Below are 22,261 nucleotides of genomic sequence, written 5' to 3' on the forward strand. Positions count from 1 at the left end.
CACATGTACAACAGCCATAAACGGTACATGTACAACAGCCACAAACAGACGGCACATGTACAACAGCCACAAACAGACGGCACATGTACAACAGCCACAAACAGACGGCACATGTACAACAGCCACAAACAGACGGCACATGTACAACAGCCACAAACAGACGGCACATGTACAACAGCCACAAACAGACGGCACATGTACAACAGCCACAAACAGACGGCACATGTACAACAGCCACAAACAGATGGTACATGTAAAAAAGCCACAAACAGATGGCACATGTACAGTACAACAGCCACAAACAGATGGCACATGTACAACAGCCACAAACAGATGGCACATGTACAACAGCCACAAACAGACGGCACATGTACAACAGCCACAAACAGACGGCACATGTACAACAGCCACAAACAGACGGCAAATGTACAACAGCCACAAACAGACGGCACATGTACAACAGCCACAAACAGACGGCACATGTACAACAGCCACAAACAGACGGCACATGTACAACAGCCACAAACAGACGGCACATGTACAACAGCCACAAACAGACGGCACATGTACAACAGCCACAAACAGACGGCACATGTACAACAGCCACAAACAGACGGTACATGTACAACAGCCACAGTGGCAAGGGCGTAACTACCATAGGTGCACGGGGTGCAGCTGCTATGGGGCCCAGAGCTGAAGGGGGCCCATCTTTACTGTCTAAGTAATATGTTTTACATACATTTGTCACCATCAGTTGCTAAATAGGGGGCCCTTACAAACCTTTGCTATGGGGCCTACGATTATCTAGTTACGCCACTGCACAGACGGTACATGTACAACAGCCACAAACAGACGGCACATGTACAACAGCCTTACAATCCTATAGATTGTAAGCTTGCAGCAGGGCCCTCTTACCTCCTTAAGTCTGTCTGTTGTTACCCAGTTTGTTTTATCACTGTCTACCATTGTAAAGCACAACGGAATCTGCTGCACTATATAAGAAACTGTAAATAAATAAATAAAACAGCCACAAACAGACGGTACATGTACAACAGCCACAAACAGACGGTACATGTACAACAGCCACAAACAGACGCTACATTTACAACAGCCACAGATGGTACATGTACAACAGCCACAGACGGTACATGTACAACAGTCACAGACAGTACTTGTACAACAGCCACAAACAGATGCTACATTTACAACAGCCACAGACGGTACATGTACAACAGCCACAGACGGTACATGTACAACAGCCACAAACAGACGGTACACTTACAACAGTTGAGCGCCACTCTCCAGACGGTCTCTTTCTCCAATGTTTCCAGTGTAATGTCCATTGATGACTGCTAATTAAGCGCCCGATTCAGACCTGTGCATCCCGCCACACATCCCAGGAGTTTGGAATCCATATTTATACCATATGCACTAACATATGCGATTAGTAATGCAAAGGACAGGTTTTCCGATAAGATGCGCTCCCGTCACTGGACTTGCGGACACTGAAGCCTTGACGTACATCGGTATATGCAGTAAAAACACGTAAAATAAGGGGTTTACTGCATTTCTGCTTTAGTGCGTCTCGCCCATTGTCTGAAGTGTTTTGAGTAAAGCAAATGTTTATTTGTATATCAAATTCATTTATTGAAGCAGAGGGGTCGGATGTTACAGCTCAAAGTGGAGATTCTCCCTTCTTGTGTGATAGAGCAAAGAGCTACATATGGGGTCTTCAATCCGTAATTCCAACTGTCAGAACTTCCCGACAGTCGGGATCCCGGCTGTTTTCACCATCTTCCAACATGATCTTACAGTCGGTATTCAATTTTCCGACTGTCGGAAAGTCCGTGGATTTGTCTAAAAATGGCCATGGATTTGACAATCCTCAGCCTTTCCAACAATACACTATAGGACTCGCCATCCTGGCTGGGATTGAATACCAAACTGCCGATATATTGGAAATATCGGCAGAGATTGAATACTCCCATAATGTTTTTTGGATCCTGAAATCAGCAATACAATGCAGTATAGCCCCACTAATAATGAGATGTTAACAGGCTTCAGTCTCACCCTATGAGAGGGTATGACCTGATAGTAGCACCATCTAGTGGTAGATACCGGTACTTCTGCAACTTCACCCTACAGGGTAAGATCAAATAGCCGATTATTCAGTTTGCTTTCAATAAGGAGAAGCAGACAAGACAGACCAAATATTTATAATACGGGAAGTAGTAATAATTGCTATGTGTTAAAGGATCTCCTCACTTAAATATTACACGAAAACATGAAGTGTGATGGCAGATAAGAGCCACTTGTCCCACGCAAGAACACGGAGAATATACAAACGCCACACAAACTGTGATGGGAATCAAATTTGCAGCAGTATACAACGAAGGGTTAACATCTTATTGTATGAAGTTGCTTTAAGCTTGTGGAACACTTTGTGACCGTTTTGAGGTGGAACCTGTTATAACTAACTTAAGGGTCTACGAATTAAGACTCGGAGGGAGATAAAGTACCAGCCAACCAACCTCCAACTGCACGGTTGGCTACCCTCCTGGAATGGCCAGGAGGCTCCCGGAAATCGTGTCCCCCTCCCAGCCGCCCGGAAAAGTGGGTAACCCTCCCTGATACCGCCGCAATTACCAAATTAACACGATTCATGGCTTTTTGGGGGGAGGGGCAGGGCTAAATATGCAAATCATGTTATTTAGCTCCGCCCCCTCCTCGAAGACCTGCAAATTACAGGATTTGCCATACTGGTGGCAGGGCTTGATACTGTTGACAGTCTCCTCTCCAGGATTTTCCCAGAGAGGAGACTTAAAAAGTAGGCAACCCTGTTTAACTGTCATGTTAGAGACTGTTTACAAAATTGACAGTTAGGAGCTGGTACTGTGGGGGGCGATTCATATCCGCTCGGTGCGGGCTGAATTCTCTGCCCCGGACAATGTTTGGGGTTTGCGCATGCAAATGCGCGAATATGCGCATTTGCAAACCCCCGGAGCATTCGCTCAGTGGTGGGCAGACGGGGGGGGGGGGGGGGGGCGCACCCACAAAAACACTGGGCGTACAACTGCGAACGCAGGCATGTTGCTGCCAACTTGGGGTGGGTAGGTGACGTCACATGATTTCAGCGCCTGCCCCCTTTTCGGCCATCTCCATCCAGGAGAAAGGCAACTAAAGACTTACTTTTAGCAACGAACGGAGGAAAAATCATTCGATGGTGAGCGACCATCGAATGATTTGTTCCTCTGTGTGGCTGCATGCCAGTGGATGTGTTGTAGGCATACACATCCACACACACGCTAGTGCGGGGCTTCACCCGTTGTTTGGAACCGCAGCTCCTGCATTAGCGCTATGGCAGTTACACCACTTCCTGAACTTGTCTTTTTCTTTTCCCCCAAAAGGCAACGGTATATCTAGTTACTACCAGCATCCAGAGAATGCCGGCCTTTCGCTTCAGGTTTGCCTGCGCAGGGCCCAAGGTGCGATTCCTGTCAGTCAGTATAAGGAGACACCGGTATATCTGGGAGCCACGGCAGGGATGCGACTTCTCAGGTACAGTCCCTTGTTCTCTAATGCTGCTGCACGCGGCGCCATTTGACCAAGCAAATCTAACTATATCGTCAGAATCCCATAGCAAATAGTGCATCGTGTTGTGCTGCACCCGATCCCGGATCCCTCCCTGCCAGCCACTCCCCGCACCCCGCTGGGTGGTGCCTGCCAATATCGAATCGATAATGGCACACGCCAATCCCACCTTGTGAATACACCCTGGGGGTCATTCTGATTCCCTCAAAAATGGAGCGTATTGGGCCTTGTTTCGATGTTTAGGGAGCTACACATATACATGGTCTATTATGTGCATGTGCAGGTCCCCTATGCCAATGGCTTCCGCAACTCACATAGTCGCTGAGCCATTCACATACATCGGTGCAGGACGGGGATTGCCCATGGGAACGCCCAGCGTATAGGGCAGGGGTGGCCAAACCTGTCCTCAAGATCTACTAACGGTGCATGTTTTTCCAGGCAACCTGTGGTCTATAGTATGAATGAATGAAGCAGGTTTTAAAATGTGACAGTTAGTAATGACTACAGCTGTGCACCAGCTAGGGAGTCTGGGAAATGTGTCAGTTAGTAATGACTGCATCTGTGCACCAGCTAGGTAATCTGGGGAATGTGACAGGTAGTAATGACTACAGCTGTGCACCAGCTAGGTGATCTGGGGAATGTGACAGTTAGTAATGACTACAGCTGTGCACCAGCTAGGTGATCTGGGGAATGTGACAGTTAGTAATGAATACAGCTGTGCACCAGCTAGGTGATCTGGGGAATGTGACAGTTAGTAATGAATACAGCTGTGCACCAGCTAGGTGATCTGGGGAATGTGACAGTTAGTAATGACTACAGCTGTGCACCAGCTAGGTGATCTGGGGAATGTGACAGTTAGTAATGACTACAGCTGTGCACCAGCTAGGTGATCTGGGGAATGTGACAGTTAGTAATGACTACAGCTGTGCACCAGCTAGGTGATCTGGGGAATGTGACAGTTAGTAATGACTACAGCTGTGCACCAGCTAGGTGATCTGGGGAATGTGACAGTTATTAATGACTACAGCTGTGCGCCAGCTAGGTGATCTGGGGAATGTGACAGTTAGTAATGACTACAGCTGTGCACCAGCTAGGTGATCTGGGGAATGTGACAGTTAGTAATGACTACAGCTGTGCGCCAGCTAGGTAACCTGGAAAACGTTGACCGTTGGTAGATCTCGAGGACCGGTTTGGCCATGAAAACACTGGGCGTTCCCATGGGTATCTGGGTGGGACCAGTGGTCGAAGTGGGGCGGTATACGGGGGTATGCCATACCGCCACTTTAATCTGAAGATAAAAAAAACAACTTTTTTTCCCCCCTCAGGATGCTCTCTGATCACTCAGCAGTGCATATTGTGCTTTTGTAATACCCCTGTACAACGGGGCAGTCTGGCAGGGGACGTTGATGGACAGGGGGGTGTCCGAAGGTGCGCACTATATTCACTCTTTACTTTTCCATACCCCCACTTCAAAATTTCCATACCCCCACTTCAAAATTTCCACTTCGACCACTGGGTGGGACAATGTATGCCAGGGACGGGCGGTTGATGTCACAGGACAGATTCAATGGGGCAGCATCACAGGCGCTCGGCAAGCTTACCAAGCTAACCAGAATCACCCCCCCCCCCCCCAAGACAACTCTTTGTCTTAATTTTAAAGCCAGATAATGTTACATTTACGCGGGTGCTACTGTTAGGCCTTTTGTACATCCATCATAACCTGGACCCTTATCCACAGCCTAATGTCAACTAGTCTGTCACTATATAATAGCCTACCGCTTAGACATATGTTATAGTAATAATAATTCATTATTATATACAGGTTGAGTATCCCGTATCCAAAATGCTCGGGACCAGGAGAATTTTGGATAACGGATTATTCCGTATTTCGGAATATTTTAATATTTCAATGATGTATTTTGAAGTATCTTGCATTTATGCTATATAAACACATAATATACACACAAATATATTTTATTACCACATAAAATACACACAAATATATTTTAATTGTTCAAAAAACAAGGTTTCAAAATGTGAAACAAAATTTGTGTACTATCTCAGCACTGAATTTGAATGCCAAGCAATCATTGTCTTGCACATACTGTATATAGTGCCAGTTACATATCATGTCCCCAGTGATGCTGTTACAAATGTCCCCAGTGAGTTTTTAGCAAAAAAAAAAAAAAAATTCACTTTCTGGAAAGTCCGTATTTCGGAATAATTTGGATAACGGATATTCGGATACAGGATACTCGACCTGTATAAGGATAATTGTATACCAGAAATGTATATGATTGATGACGCTTCCTATTCCCGTAGGCTCACCAACCCAGCAGTTGCTGATGAGGTCCTTACCTCAGTGGAGAACACACTGCGTTCTTCTCCCTTTGATTTTCAAGGTGCCAGAATAATTTCAGGACAAGAAGAGGGCGCGTATGGCTGGATTACCATCAACTACCTTCTAGGAAACTTCATTCAAGTTAGTACTTGGTGCTATCAAGCAGTGGTGGAACTAGAAATTTTTAGCTGGCGCCCCCATACATTTATTAATTATCCTTTTTTTTACCTACATGCTCATTGCCAGGTGTTTCATGCTCATTGCCAGGGGTTACTGCTTGTTGCTAGGGGGTAGGTGTTCACAGCGCGCCACCGCTTCTGGAATCCGGTACTTCTGGGAAGCGCTGTATGCGCTGCGCTCCCCTGACATATGCTAGAGGTGCAGTAGGACCTCATCGGTCGATACTTTACCTCTCTCCAAGCTTTGATAAATACCAAATCCCCCATAGATCTTATGAGAATTTGGGTTGTTCACCTCAGCAGCTGAGTCATGTCCCCTGTACATCTAAGGCAGGCATGTCCAAACTGTTGCCCTCCAGCTGTTGTGAAACTACACATCCCAGAATGCCTTGCCATAGTTTTAGTATTCCCTAATAGCAAAACTGTGGCAAGGCATGATGGGACTTGTAGTTTCACAACAGCTGGAGGGCCATAGTTTGTACTTCCCTGATCTAAGGTCTTTCTATTTTTGGTACATTTTGAAAATGAGCCCAAATGCCTGGTTGCTACTGGTTACAACAACACGCATGCTATTTTTTTATAATTATATGTCCTCCTCTGTGTTCTTAGATTGATTGCATGTGCTCCCTGCAATACATCTGCTTAGGAAGATGTACCAGTCATCATTTAATCCACCGCCGATGTTGCATGTTGTTACTGTTATGATGCAATCATGTTTATGCTTGTAGTCTAAAGTTTATATAGCGCATCTAAATATAACTTTTTACTTGTTTCCTTTTGTTACGTTAGCATTCAACCTGGTTAAATTTTATGCCAAGTTCTAAGTCGACAGGGACATCGGGTGCCCTGGACCTCGGAGGAGCCTCAACACAGATCACGTTTGTGCCGGAGGAGAATATTGAGTCACAGGAAAACTTGCTGCACTTCCGCCTGTACGGGCAATCCTATAACGTCTACACCCACAGCTTCCTCTGTTACGGGAAAGACCAGGCACTCCGCCTGCAGGTGGCTAACAGTTTGATGGTACGTTCCTGATTACAACGCCTGCAATATGGCATTAAAAACAAATGTTCCAGTGAAACTACAATTAAGTGGTATCAATTCTGCATTATCAGCTGTGGCGGCTCCAGAGGTGGTGCTGCAGCACCACTCAAAATTCAAATAGGGGAGTCCCGCCCACTGCCAGTGAGGCAGTTTGGAATGGCGGTTGGTGACAGTGGGTGTGGCTCCCATTTGAATTTTGAACGGTGCTGCAGTCCCTCCTTTGGAGCCTCCCCTGATTATCACAAGTAAATAATGCTTGTTTATCGCGTGTCATGTTTTATTAGGGTGTTAGAGAAATATACCGATCTAAAGACTAACAAATACCGACATTTTCTCTGACCTAGGGCGGGATGTACTAAAGGGAAAATGCGGTAAAACTGGGGTTTTACTGCATTTTCCTATGTACCAATAACTGTCCGCCCCGTCTTCGCCTGGCAGGGTATCGCCACCCTAGCCCCCCCCCCCCTCCCGTCCTCCTTTGATCTACTCCACCCCCAGCAGGTGTCACAGCCGGCAGGACATCTGGCTGCAGGGGGGAGGAGGAGACGCAGGGGGACACTGGCAGCCGCCGGGATGTGACGGAGACCCCCGCAGATCACATCACAGGTATTGCGGGGGTCTCCGTCACCGCAACCCGATGCTAGCCGCATATGTTAGTACATATGCGGCAGCATCGCTGCGGCTGTCAGGCGAAGGGCGGCGATGTATATTAATACATCTCGCCCCTAGAGTGATAGGCAGAAGAGTTACATGTAGTTTATGGTCCATAACACAAGGTTTCCCAAGGGGCTTTAGTAATAAACAAGCAGCATCCAATAGAATCCCACCCTGCACTGCACAGAACCTGTTGACTCCTCCCCTATCACTTACCAGAAAGTCACGACCACTGCCAGTGAGGCATAACTATATGCTATCTGTCATTGACACATTTATATCAACTGCATTGTGCATAAGCTGCAGCGGTACACGTGTGGTCGCACCTTACTGGTTACTGCTGCTTGTGTGGAAAGTAGAGGGGGCTGTTTGGAAACAGGAGGCATAGGTATGGGGGGGGGGGTATTGTGCAGATGGAATGCCTTCCTGTTGGATGACATATTGCCTGTTATGTAAGGCAGCTGAGGGATGTAAGGACTAAAAAGTTTTTTTAAATTTAATATACTACTGCAGGGGTGACCAACGTGCAGCTCTTTCCTTAACGAGATTCGTCTCCCTCACACGCTGCTTCCCTCCTCTGCCGATGCACAGGGGAGTAGCATACCATCACTGTGCTCACAGTCAGCTCTTCCAGCTGCCCCCCCACTGCGCTGACATGCAGCTATACTCTCTGATGAAAGCGGCTGTTAGCTCCTCCAGCTGCCCCCTGCCGCTCAGACACACCCCTGAGGTCTCTGTTAATACCGGTTGTCAGCTAAGATGTCTCTAGATGGTTTAATATAGCATAAATGTGCTGCTTGCAGCTAGGCCACAACCAATTAAAAAATGGGGCGCGGCCTCGTGGAAGCTAGGTCACGCCCATTTTTTGCATGGTATCGGCTCTTTATCGTACCATAAAATATTTTGTTGGCTCATTGCCCCTACTACTGTATGAGGGAGATGTATCAAACCATCAAGAGCGATAGGGTGGAGTAGTTGCTTCTTCAACCAATCATTTTCTACCATTTCATAGACTGTGCTAGATAAGTGGTAGCAAGCAGCTTATTAGTCACAAATTAGTGTTTTTTTTCATACAAAATAAATGACAGCATTCAATCATATTCTAGTATGAAAATTTATTATTATTATTATTATTATGACTGGCAGTGGGGATGGCAGTGTTCCAAATATTGACGCCTGCATCCCAATTGAGAGAACCCCAATAGGTCAAGCAAGTATACCACCCCACAGCTGAATAAACACTAACACGCCCCACATACTTGGTTTCGGGATCTGGCAGTCGGCTTCCTCATCGATGTTAGGATTCTGGCGCTGGTTTTGTGGCTGCTAGATGGGATGGCGGCATCCTGTCCGCAGGGATGCTAACTGCATCCACCGTACTTGGGTAAATCCGTATAAAGGGGTATTCAATCTTGGCCGCCATTTACGACAGAGGAAATAGCGGTCTCCGCCTATTCAATGCTGCCGTTTCCGACAGCATTGGAGACCAATCCCACAAGTGGGATCTGTTTTGTCAAAAAATGTCACAGGATTGTCGAATTCACATCCGTTTTACGACAATCCGTTGCCGTTTTAGCCAACATGACCAATTTTCGGAACATTGAGCTCAGCCTGGCGAATATCTGTTGAGAAGAGCAAAAATGGCTTGGGATTCCGACTGTCGGACTTCCGGATTGGATAACCCCCCTTTGTCTGTTTTGTGGCTTATCATAGGTAAACCTTAACCACGGTCATGCAGATAGCACGGTGGCGGGGGTGGCTGAATCATTAGAAAGGGTTAATCATACTGAAATATATCATGGCAGGATACTGAGCTGCATCAGGAGAGTTCTTAAACTCTGTAATTGATGCAGAAAACATCCATCTTTCCCCAAACTAACTTCACCATCTCCTCCTGCCAGCTGCACAATGGTAACAATTAACAGTTTTTATTGTTCCCTTCTCTCTTTGCTGGGTTATTATATAACTTGCTTCAAATAGGGAGAGTATTTTAGTTTGGTAATTGTCTCAACAAATTGCTGCGCCGTTTTCTCCCGTCGCTTCTGAACACTTTTTACTCCGACGGTTCAGCGTTCCCATTATTTATAGCTAAATATTAAGCTGCGATTACATGGGAGATGTGATTTTGTAAACTTAGGATGGTTAAATAAAGTCTATTGTGATTTTAGCGTCGCTTCTCCTTTCAGTCAACTGTCGTTCTCCTGCCCATTAACTCGTCGTTATTCAGTAGACACTTTTCTGATATTTAAAAATGATGTGGGTGAGAATATAAATATCAATGCTACAGAAAAGTCCAGATCAAGTTAATGTTTTCCTCTTTGTATAATACACCAGAAAATGCAGGGACTTACCCGGGAATACGTTCCCTGGATGATGCAGGGACATTCCCGGGTTGACCCCTTTCACACAAGCCTAGTCCCTGCATTTTCTGTTGTGAGGGGGAAGAGATAGTGGAGCAGGGAGGGGGGCTCATTGTCCCAATAGCGACAGGCACCGGCGGACTGGGGCACCCAGCAGCTCCGTGTACCAGCAGCGGCAGGTGGGCAGATGGGGGGGTGGCTCCATGTCCCCATAGATATGGTCAGCCATGGGCAGGGGCACCAAGCAGGGGTGGGCGGGAGGGGGTGGACGGCACCCGGCAGATCCGTCGCGTCCCCGCAGTGACGGGTGGGGGGGGGGGGTGGGACCTGTGTTTCTATGCAAGAAGCTATGGCTCTGATTCATCTTTGTTAGCAAGGCTAAGAAGTCACAACTGCGCAAAATTAAGCTGCACTGCAGGTGGGGCAGATGTAACATGTGCAGAGAGAGTTAGATTTGGGGGAGGTGTGTCCAAACTGATATTTAAATTGCAGTGTAAGAATCAAGCAGCCAGTATTTACCCTGCACAGAAACAAAATAACTTCCCCAAATGTAACTCCGTTACATCTACCCCACCTGCAGTGCACATGGTTTTGCCCATTTTGAGAGAGAGAAAAAAATCAGCTTTGCGCTCAGTTCTGAATAACCCCCATTGTACGGTGTTACGTGTCACCTTTGTATCTGTCTTTGTACAGAGACTTTTAATGTCTAGGTTTAAGCTTCCTGTAGCTTTTTACCTCTGTAGCATACATACATTGGGCAAAACAGACCCCCGTCTCTCCGGCATTGCAAAGGCTTTAATGGAGGAGAACTATAAACACCACTGAATGGGAATATAACATGTCCTGACAACATGACTGGAAGAGGAAGTGATTGTTTGCACAGTGTGTAATAGCGTTGTCACACATCGCTCTCCTGCCAGAGAGCTATTTATATACATACATTAACATATGTTTTCTCAATGATAGATCGCGCATATTATATTGCATTACAGAAATGTTTTATTACATATAGGATGGGGCAGTGGTGTAACTATAAATTTTGCCCCCCCTGCCAAAAAGTTTGTGCCCCCCCCCCCCCAGGCTCCTCTCCAGCGTGTTTCCCCACCGTGTGACGTGATGACGTCACACGCATAACGGAGAAGCTGAAGCAGGAGAGTGTAAGAGAGACCAGCCGACACTGCTGCTTCCATTGAGTCCTACGCATCCCAGGCCGCCCCAGCACGCCCATCCGCCCACACATCCTGTACACAGTAGCCAATAGCCGGCTCTGTGTACAGTCAATTGAATCAGTGGGGGGGGGGATTTGTCATCTCTGCCATGGTCGCACCCGGGCTGTGGCTGACTCGCCTCCGGTGCTCAGTCAGTGGGCAGCGGCAGGCAGCAGCATGTCGGTGCGTCGAGCGGGTGCCAGCGCCCACACAGACCCCACTGTGGCTTGCTCCCCCAAGCGGCTGCTGGGGCTGCCTTACAGTAGTTACGTCACTGGATGGGGGAGAGGTGGCCAAACCAGTCCTCAAGAGCTTCCAACAGTCCATGTTTTCCAGACCACCTGTGGGTCTGTAGAATGTGTCGGTTAGGAATGAATGCAGCACATGTTTGGAACTGTGACAGTTACTGTAGTTTTATGCAGTTTGTATTAATTAGTGGTAATTACACTGGTTCATTTAACATCCCCCAACAGCTTTTCATGGCTTTAATGCAATTGTAATGGCCTTTATCCTGTATAAATGTATAAGTAATGTCAGTGTACTGCGTGTGTCTCTCGTACAGCTCTGGTGTCAGTAATGCATTGTTCTCAGTTGCAGGTTGTACAAAATGTATCCCTGATGAATCCTTGCTTTAACCCAGGATATACCCGGAATCTTAGCACGACCGAGTTCTACAATAGCCCGTGTGTGTCCGACCGGAAGGTACTCACTGCACCAAGGAACGTTCAGATAGAGGGTACGGGCAATTACCAGCTATGCAAGAAGCACGTCAATGACATTTTCGATGTATCGCACTGCAACTATTCCCGATGTTCATTCGGTGGCATTTTTCAGCCGGCTCTACAAGGGGAATTTGGGGTGAGTGCAAACCGTTTGTGTTTCTGCTTTTTTAGCCTGACATCTGCGTGTGTGTGTGCGTGTGCGTGTGTGTGTGTGTGTGAGATGCAGTTTGGCTACAGAGTGGCTGATAAGTAAGTTTGCATCGAACAACGTTGCAACGCGAGAGGCGGAAAAAAAAAACATTTATTATTTTTGCATGCAGGGTAAATACTGGCTGGGTTTGAATGCAGCCCATGCATGCTTGATATCTTTATGCCAAATCGAAATCTCTCCGCACATTTTACATCTCCAACTCCTCCCACTTAATAACATCCTTTGTTCAGGTGCAAAGTTACAGATGGAGCCACGCTTGTTTTTGCTCTCTTCACGCCATTGGGTTGACAATGGGAAGGTTGACAGTCAAACGTCGACATGAATGTTTACGTTTGTTTTTTTCAGCTGACTTCTGCCGACAGGCGGTATTGCATACCCCGCCATCCACTAGAGTGTGAAGGGAGAATGTAATAGTGTGGCGAGTGTAGCGAGCCATGTGAGGGGACGCGGTACACTGATACAGTGTCCATGTCGACTTATGTCGAAACTCGGGACAAAAAAAAGTGAAAAAACTCATGTCGACGTTTTGACTGTCAATGTTCCCAGTGTCGACCAAATGATTGTGTCGACCTTAGCCATGTCGACATATTAATGTGTCAAACTAAGCCCTGTCAACCTTAGTGGTCGATGGTATGTATGTCATCCTTGATAGTGTCGACCCTGTGACCCGTACCCCGTGTAAGACTCTCATGTGCCCCATTCGCAGCAATGAGGAGCGCCAATGTCTCACACGCACTCGCATCCCATTCTCAGCGCTCGACACTCCGAGGCGGGATGCTGCGGCGTGAATAGAGCAAAGATAAGCGTGTATCCATCTGTACATGTTTATTTTTTGCCCATAGCAACCAATCAGATTCTGACTTTCATTTTCTAGGATGCAATAGAGGGATGGGAAGCGATGAATACAGCGGGAGCCCGGGAATCAGCATGATTCACACACTACTAACCCCGCCCCTGGTCTCCTGGGAAACTAGGGAGTCCGGAGGCGGGCTTAGAAGTGTGTGAAGCATGCTGATTCCTGGGCATCATGCATTCCACGCTGCCTACATGGTCATTGCGGCAACCACTGCGGGATTCCATTATGAGACTTGGGACATCATTCAGACCTGCCGTGCGAAATCCCGCCTTACGAATATGTTTGCAGGGGCTGCGAGTGGATGTGTATGGGTACACATCGGTTTGCATGCGGCCGGCTAGAATAAAAATCATTTGATTTTCACGCACCATCAAATGACTTTTCCTCTGGTCCCTACGGACAAAACAGTCGCTACCGGCCGTCCACTGGCGTCATCCGGCTGCGCCTAGCAGGCAACACGGCCAATGCGCAGTAGCTCAAACATCGACCAGCGCCCAAATTCAGATCTGGCCAAATACATCTGAATTGGGCCCTTGGTACCTTATGCATAAACTAGTAACCCTGCTCTAAGCAACTGCTACGCAAGCTAGTCTTCTACCCTGTGATTGCCTCTGTGTTTGTGCATGTGTGAGAGAGAAAGAGATGTAGTTTCAGTCGCTGCCAACAGATGGCAGTGTTTCGGAGACACACAAATGGACACTAGACCTATATACAGTCTACACTCTCATACACAGGGGTGGATTTGCTAATGATTCTCAAACAGACAAGTGGTAGTGTTGCCCGAAGCAAACCATCAAATTCTGCCTATCATTTTACAGAATGCAAAAGAGAAATAATAGCGACATTTTGATTGGTTGCTATGGGATACGCCACTCCTTTCCGGTTTTAGAAACTTTACTAAATCTATCCTTTGCTGTGTAAATAATGTGTAACTGCTTTAGTGTGTGTGAGTGTTCTTTTGCAGTACAGAGAAGCACAACATGGGGTAAATTTACTAAAGATGGGATGTTGCCCATAGCAACCAATGAGAGTAACCTTTGCTAACCTTGACACTCTAGCTGTTGTTGAACTACACATCCCAGCATGCCCTGCTACCGTTTTACTATTTGGCCATGCTAAAACTGATGCAGGGCATGCTGGGATGTGTAGTTCAGCAACAGCTGGAGTGTCAAGGTTAGCCATCACTGTTCTAGAAGGTGCTAAATAAATAGGTAGGTAGAATCTGATTGTAAATATAGACACATTGGGGGAAATTTACTAACACTCCTTTTCCACCGGCCTAAAAACCCGGGTTTTTGCCATGTTGACCTGGGACTCGGGTTAGTGGAAATGGCTACAAGGGGAAAAAACGGGTCTAGCGTCCTGGGTTTTTCCCCGGGGCAAGAGCAGGTAAAACACGGGTAACGAGCTGTGAAAAAGTATTTTACCCCGGTTTTTTATCCCGGGCAGGGGAGGCTGGCCATTGTGCGGCCACCTCCTGCTGCCCACCCGTCTGCCAATTGCCCCTGCTTGCCTGTATCCGCTGCCGGCTTGCATGGCGAATGAAGCACGTTGCCGGGCCGCCAGTGCCAGCTGCCCACCTGCTGGGGTCTCCCGCTGCCCTGCTTTCCTGGGTTTTCCCTCAGTAGAAACCGTGTCTACCCGGGAACAAACCTGGGAATACAGAGCAGTGTAAACAGGGACCCCAGAGTGGAGACCCACCAAATTCCCAGGTCAAAAATTTTGGTGGAAAAGTGGTACATGATGGGAGTTCTATTGATGATGGGATGTTGTCCATGGCAACCAGTCAGATTGTACTTCTTATTTAATTAGCACCTTCTAGAAGGATATAATGTGACGGTGTCTGGAGTCTCGGCTTTCTCATAATACAGAATATGGCATTTCCCCACAGGCCTTCTCTGCGTTCTTTTTTGTAATGGACTTCTTAAAACTGGCCAAGGAGAAAGTCTCTCTGGACAGAGTGAAGGAGACGGTGGAAAGACATTGCGCTAAGCCTTGGAGTGAGGCAAGAAATAGCATGACAGACACACTCAGTATATACAGTATCTGGTATCTTATCGTCTACATGATTATACACATGTTCCAGTATACAGCGGGTCTGGTCCTGGGATTAATGCGAGTCAGCCGTAACTGCATTAATCCCAGATATAAATGTGTATATTCTCCCTATGCAGAGCCGCGTATAAATGTGTATATTCTCCCTATGCAGAGCCGTGTATAAATGTGTATATTCTATACAGAGCCGCGTGCCTCTTCCAGCCAGCCCGCTATCCAAACATTTAGTGTGAAAGTCGCCATCACCATCTGTGCCCACGTGCGCCCGCCTGTACTTGCTGCACTTGATGAGCCAGGTGTATTAACCCTTTTATCCAACTCTACCTTTACCTATTTGAGATCGGTTGGTCCTGGAGCCAGGGGCTGGCTGGCAACTTTAGGCCTGGGGGGCAAGTCCAGAGCACTGGCCGATGAGTAACAGCATTTGGCTGAGAAAACCCCCTGCTCTCCCTGTGTAATAATAATAATAATAACAACAACAGCAGCAGGACCCCGCAGGCTGCTCCTCTACTATAATAATAAACCAGGACACCACATGCTGCTCCCATTGCATAAAAAGAATAGGACACCACAGGCTGCTCCCCCTGCATAATAACCGGAGGACACTACAGGCTGCTCTCCCTTAATAATAAATGGAGGACACTACAGGCTGCTCCCCTACATAATAACAGGAGGACACCACAGGCTGCTCCCCCTGCATAATAACAGGACACCACAGGCTGCTCCCCCTGCCAGGCTTCTCCCCCTGCATAATAACTGGACCCCACAGGCTGTTGCTCCTGCATAATAACACGACACCACAGGCTGCTCCGCCTGCATAATAACTGGACACCACAGACTGCTCCCCCTGCATAATAACTGGACACCACAGGCTGCTCCCCCTGCATAATAGCCGGAGGACACCACAGGCTGCTCCCCCTGCATAATAACTGGACACCACAGGCTGCTCTCCCTGCATAATAACACGAGACCACAGGCTGCTCCCCCTGCATAATAACGACACCACAGACTGCTCCCCCTGCATAATTTCTGGACACCACAGGCTGCTCCCCCTGCATAATAACACAACACCACAGGCTGCTCTCCCTGCATAATAACACAACACCACAGGCTGCTCCCCCTACATAATAACAGGACACCACAGGCTACTCCCCTGCATAATATCAGGACACCACAGACTGCTCCCCTGCATAATAACTGGACACCACAGACTGCTCCCCCTGCATAATAACTGAACACCACAGACTGCTCCCCCTGCATAATAATGACACCACAGGCTGCTCCCCCTGCATAATAGCTGGACACCACAGGCTGCTCCCCCTGCATAATAACTGGACACCACAGGTTGCTCCCCTTGCATAATAACGACACCACAGGCTGCTCCGTCTGCATAATAACTAGACACCGCAGGCTGCTCTCCCTGCATAATAACACGACACCACAGGCTGCTCCCCCTTCATAATAACAGGACACCACAGGCTGCTCCCCCTGCATAATAACAGGACACCACAGGCTACTCCCCCTGCATAATATCAGGACACCACAAGCTACTTCCCCTGCATAACAGGACTGAAGAGTCAGGACACCACAGGCTTCTCCTTAGTCCTGTTCTCCCCCTGTACAGATGCTGTTACCTGAGGCAGTGAGGCTGAGATCTTCACTGCCGCCGGGCGGACATCACAGGCTTCTCCTCAGTCAGTACCTGCAGCACTAGCAGGGGAAGGTGGACGCACAGGCCGGCCGCCGGAAGTAGGGTGCCGTGTGATGACCGGCACAGGCAGGCTGCTTGCTGGTGCTCTGGCCCCCGCCCACAGCCCTGCCCCCTAGCGGCCTCCTGCATTCTCTAGACATGTCCCCAGTGCAGGAGGCCGGCGGCCATTTTCTTAAAGCCCGGACGGTGCTGCTGACCAGAGGACGTGGCCAATACTCACTGGACCACCAGGCGGCCCTCAGTACTAACTGATAAAGCGGCCCAGGTGGCACATGGCACTTTGCCCCACCGGCCCAGCCCGCCCCTGACTGGAGCATTCATAATCTTTTTTTTTTTTATTATAGCATCCGCTTACCACCGCCAAACACCGGCTTCCTGTCGATCAACTTGCAAACGTCCAGCGATTAAAAAAATAAATAAAAAATCTTTGCAGGATTTTATTGCAGGATGGCCTCGCAAACGCGTACTAGGGCTTAGGTGATGATTCTGGTTCACACAATGTGAATTCGGGGACTGCGCAAGGGCATTTCTACACATGCGCTGATGCCCGACTGCGAACAGCCGCGACAAGTTGCTCGCTTGCCGGGCAGTTCGCAGAGGGGAGGGACGGGATCAGTGGCGGCGCTGGGCCATGGGAACGCCTAGCGTCTCATGGACGTCCCCATAACGCTGACACATGACATCAATCAGAATGACCCCCTTAGTGTGTACACTCAATATAGTTAACGATGCGCTCCCAGGGGTCGTTAACGCGCATCCTGAAACCATTGTCTGTATATGTAGCGTAATTTGACGATATCGTCAATGGCGGCGTGTTCTGCGGGGGGGGGGGGCTGGGAGATGTCATTGAAGGAGATCGTTAACTATATCATTCAATGTGTACGCCCTACTGTATATCATTTACAATTTCATTGTAAAGGATATTGTCTTGTAGTGTGTGTGGGGCTTTAGATTCTGTGGTTTAAGCCTTCTGTAACTGTTCTCTAATTGTTCTTTCTTCTTACATTAAAGGTGAAAAACGAGTCTGGAAAAGTGAAGGAGAAATATCTAAGTGAATATTGTTTCTCTGGAGTCTATATCCTCACCCTTCTAGAACTTGGTTATGGCTTTAACACCAGCAACTGGAATGACATCACATTTTTAGGAAAGGTAACAGAATTTAGATTTTACTAGGATTCACAGATGGGTGACTATGGCCCCCCCATTCGCACAGGGAGTCTGCACATGCGCAGATGCCCCACCATCGGAACGAGGCCCCTTCCGATAAAATTTGAATTAGGCCCTATGTAATCTTTATGGGTCCGATTCGGCTATTAAAGGATCGACAGTGTCTAGATAGTCAATGGGTCGACACCAAAAGGTTGACTTTGAAAAGGTTGACACATGAAAAGGTTGACATGTGATTTTAGATTTTTTTTGGGTGTCACTATTGACACCTGAACATGTGGACGACCAGTATTGTGCCACTTTGCTCACCTTGCTTCAAGCCATTTTACTGTTTCCAATTATAGTCCACGTGGATGGTAAAGTATGAAAAAGTAAAAAATAAATGGAAATAAAATTGTGAAAAACCCATGTCGACCATTGCCATATTGACCTTTTTGTCAATGTTGACTTTGTGCATGTCAACGTTTTGTTAATGTGGACCTATTGGTCTCGACCTTTTGACTGTTGACCTGGACATTCTTGGCCTGTCATTAGGATACCGTCCGATTCCATTACATGCAATCTTACATTGACCATTCCAGCGCGACCCAGGAAGATTTGCAGGGAGTAAAATGCTCGCTGTAAGCTGCCATTTCCGGCATTAAGACGCCACCCCGTCACCACTACGTTGCAGCCAATCGATGCCCATATATAACAAATGTTTTATATATTTCCTCTGCAGATCCATGGCAGCGATGCTGGCTGGACCCTTGGGTACATGCTTAACCTGACCAACATGATCCCAGCGGAGCTGCCCCTGTCGCCCCCGTTGTCTCACGGCGGATATGTCGGACTTATGGTTTTTTTCTCAGTTTTCTTAATATTCATCATTTTGACTTGCTGGCTGGGTTTCCGGAAACCAAGGTGTCTACAGAAAGGCATAATCTAGAAGCGTCTTCGAAAACAGATTCTTAGGGATTCATGGAGCGCTGTCCCGCAGATTTTGCTTGCCACGGATTAACACGGTGACTTTGCAGACAGCATCGACCAATAAGAAGAGAACACGGGACAGAAATATAACGGCGCTTCTTAGAAGTTGGGGCCGTACCTGCTGTACATGGACCCGAGCCGTCGCCCCCTTGAGCGGGTTATTTTTATCAACTTCATATTTATAAAGCGCGTGATTCACGTTATCCTTTGCCAGGGGATAAGATAGAAGACTGTGAGTAAGGGAAAGGAAACCAATGAACGTACCAATGGGGCTTGTGACCACAAGAAAAAAAAAACTCATCTCAGGTTATATCATATAATTAGCTCAATTGCTGTATTTTTATAATTCCTTTTCATTTATAATAGGTTGCATTCCTTTGTCCTTGTCAAGAAAGCCATAGCATCGCTTTTGTGTACGCAAACACATTAAGTTTATATATAAAAAAATACACCAAAACCGTCAACTGTCACTCCGGTGTCTGTGTGTGCTTAACGTGAGCTGCGCTGGGCTTCATTCTGAGTCGTGCGTGTCCCTAGGCAAATGCGCACTGGAAGTTTCAGCAAACGGCTCATGCACTATAGAAAACATACTGTACGAAGCTTTGCGTGTGTCCATGCGGGACTCCAGGATCTGGGGGATTCTGTGCATCTACTGTGCACAGGAGAGAGAACCAGGTCTTGGCTGCAGAGTTACAACAAGTTCTGAGTGGTCTATACGCCAAGGGTACCGCTATTTCTCCTTACACCCAGTGTGGGACAGTTCTAGTGATGGCGGCAGCTCTGGCAGATGGAGGACTGGCGGCATACAGGCAGACACTCGCATTTCAGTTCTGATTGTGGCACTAGCAGAGATGAGGGCAACTCAGAATTGGGCTCTGTATCTTCGCTGCAAGTGCCGTGATGCGAGTGCTGTGCCAATCTAGCAGGATTGAAATGCCAGGTATGGGTTATAAGGTGGACAGTAAGAAGGTCGAAAGTCAAAACCATGTGCACTGCAGGTGGGACAGATGTGCAGAGAGTTAGTTAGATTTGGGTGGGTTATGTTGTTTCTGTGCAGGGTAAATACTGGCTGCTTTTGCAAATAGCCCACAAATGTCAGGCATCTTTATTTTTACACTGCTATTTAGATTTCAGTTTGAACACACCCCTCACATATCTAACTCTCTCTCTGCACATGTTACATCTACCCCACCTGCAGTGCAGCATAGTTTTGCCCATTAGAGAAAGATTTTGCTTTTGCAATCCAGGCTGGAATCAGGCCCTAGGTATTAGCACATATTACAAATGACAGCTGAGACACAGAGGTTTCTTTAATTAATCAGCTGCTCCAGTGGAGGATCTCAGCATGTCAGTGGTAATAAACACTTCCTATTTTTGCATAAATAAGTAATAACTTCCATGGTACTAGGAAGTCTGCATAGAAGAACACTGTGCAAGTCTCCAAAAGGACCATATAGTTACCTAAATCTCACACTTAGGGCAGATTCAATGAGCCATGGATTGTAGCATTGGAGGTGTGCTCACTGCTGCTCTGTGCCAGCCTTAACCTGTGATGTCACATGAGGGGGCGGGGCAGGTGGTATGCAATACAGCGGCAGTCACACACTAAATAAAGGATTGCAGCTTACAATTTTGATCGGCAGAAGCTGCTTATGCATCCTAATTGCAAATAAGATGCATTTTAATGGAGAAGTTTTAAAAAAGATGCTCGGTGCTACAGAATCACGCGGAGCTCACATCTTATGCCTGATGCAACTTGTATTGTACAGAGAATAGATGTATGTGCACATCTGCATAAACATAATTTACCTAAATGAAGATTTTTTCAGAATTTCTCATATAAACTTTTCTGGGTACTTATGTATTATCTGGGCGCCCGATTTTTTCATTGCATGCCACTACTTAAGGCATGCGATGCGATTTTTCATTGTAAAGACCCGATTTTTAATTGTATTGTCAACCATGGGTGATTTCATACCCCCACTATCCAACTACGCATGGAGTTGATTTTATATAGTGTGGCAAGCGCAGTGAGCCCCGCGAGGGGACGCGGATTACTTTACATGTATTCTGCGTCCCCTCGCGGGGCTCGCTACGCTCGCCATGCTTCCGGATCGGTGGCTCGCTGCGCTCGCCACACTGTATATAATCAAGTCCATGCGTAGTTGGATAGTGGCGAATTGTATGGCACTATATTGCATGCAATGCGATGAAAAAATCGGGCGCCCAGATATTACATAAGTACCCTTTTCTGTTACAATAAGGTGCCGTGATGCAAAAACAATTAGGAACCACTGAGCTAGTTATGTATGGGGGAAAGTAAAAGGACGTGATAGGAAAAAGGTTGGGAACCGCTGATCTAGACCACTCTCCCGGAATGAAGATTGTTGTAGAAATCTTGCCTTTTATGTGTGTTAAGTCGGCATGATGTGGGGAATTTGTGGCCTGTGCAGAACGCACATTTGCCTTGTCAGTGTTATTTTATAGCAGAAGCTAAGCAGTATGGTGATCAGCAATGCGGTCACTTTCTGCAACCTGTCTGCACTTGTGATTATGCTAAAGTCATTTCATCCATCCTATAATAACCCTTTCACGTCGCACAAATAACCTTGATTACTGCCGGGTCGACCCTTGTCTAGGTACAGTGTGAAAACACCAAAATAAATAACCGGGGTCGAGCAACTCGGCAATACAACCTGGGTTAAAAGAAGTGTTAAGCCTGGGTCACATTCAGGGGCGGATTTAGGGAGGAGGGCGCCCCTAGGCACAACAATAATGTTTACTAAGTAGGACAGTTTATAGGGGCAGTATCTGCATGTCCTATCCATTTACACTCTATTTAAGATGGAATATGATACAGTACAGTGGATATTTTGCAGTTATTGGTACATTTTGGGCTGAAAGTACTATCACAGGCATCCAAGTGCCGCCCCCAAACATGTGCCGCCCCTAGGCCGGTGCCTCACGTGCCTAATGGGAAATTCGGCTCTGGTCACATTGTTGGGTGACCCGAGATAAGTGTGAAAAGGTCGGACCCGGGTCGGACTTGGGTTCAAAATCCCAGGCCCGACCTGGATATGCTATATGAAAGCGGTGTAAGTGATCAGTATAGTCAGTTTAATCCTTAGTCATTTAAATGGACAATATTTAAAAACCCCATATTGCGCACACTGTATTGTGATGACGGTTCCCA

The 22,261-nt window shown here is 47.2% G+C and overlaps 1 protein-coding gene across 3 annotated transcripts in view; it reads left to right on the forward strand.

Annotated features, from left to right (window-relative positions):
- Positions 1–19,532, forward strand: part of ENTPD1 (ectonucleoside triphosphate diphosphohydrolase 1) — a 93,136-nt gene extending 73,604 nt beyond the window's left edge. For 2 of the 3 annotated variants that reach the window (XM_083149538.1, XM_083149539.1), the window contains 7 exons: positions 3,408–3,558; positions 5,914–6,073; positions 6,901–7,134; positions 11,969–12,235; positions 15,058–15,171; positions 17,944–18,081; positions 18,821–19,532. In XM_083149538.1, coding sequence (XP_083005664.1) covers positions 3,408–3,558; positions 5,914–6,073; positions 6,901–7,134; positions 11,969–12,235; positions 15,058–15,171; positions 17,944–18,081; positions 18,821–19,027 — 1,271 coding nt within the window. In that variant the 3' untranslated portion in view covers positions 19,028–19,532. The remainder of the gene's footprint in view (positions 1–3,407; positions 3,559–5,913; positions 6,074–6,900; positions 7,135–11,968; positions 12,236–15,057; positions 15,172–17,943; positions 18,082–18,820) is intronic. The other variant, XM_083149540.1, reaches the window with a different exon arrangement.
- The last annotated feature ends 2,729 nt before the right edge of the window (positions 19,533–22,261 follow it).

The sequence above is a fragment of the Crinia signifera genome, chromosome 6 (assembly GCF_055691185.1).
Source record: "Crinia signifera chromosome 6, ASM5569118v1, whole genome shotgun sequence".
Lineage (NCBI taxonomy): Eukaryota > Metazoa > Chordata > Amphibia > Anura > Myobatrachidae > Crinia > Crinia signifera.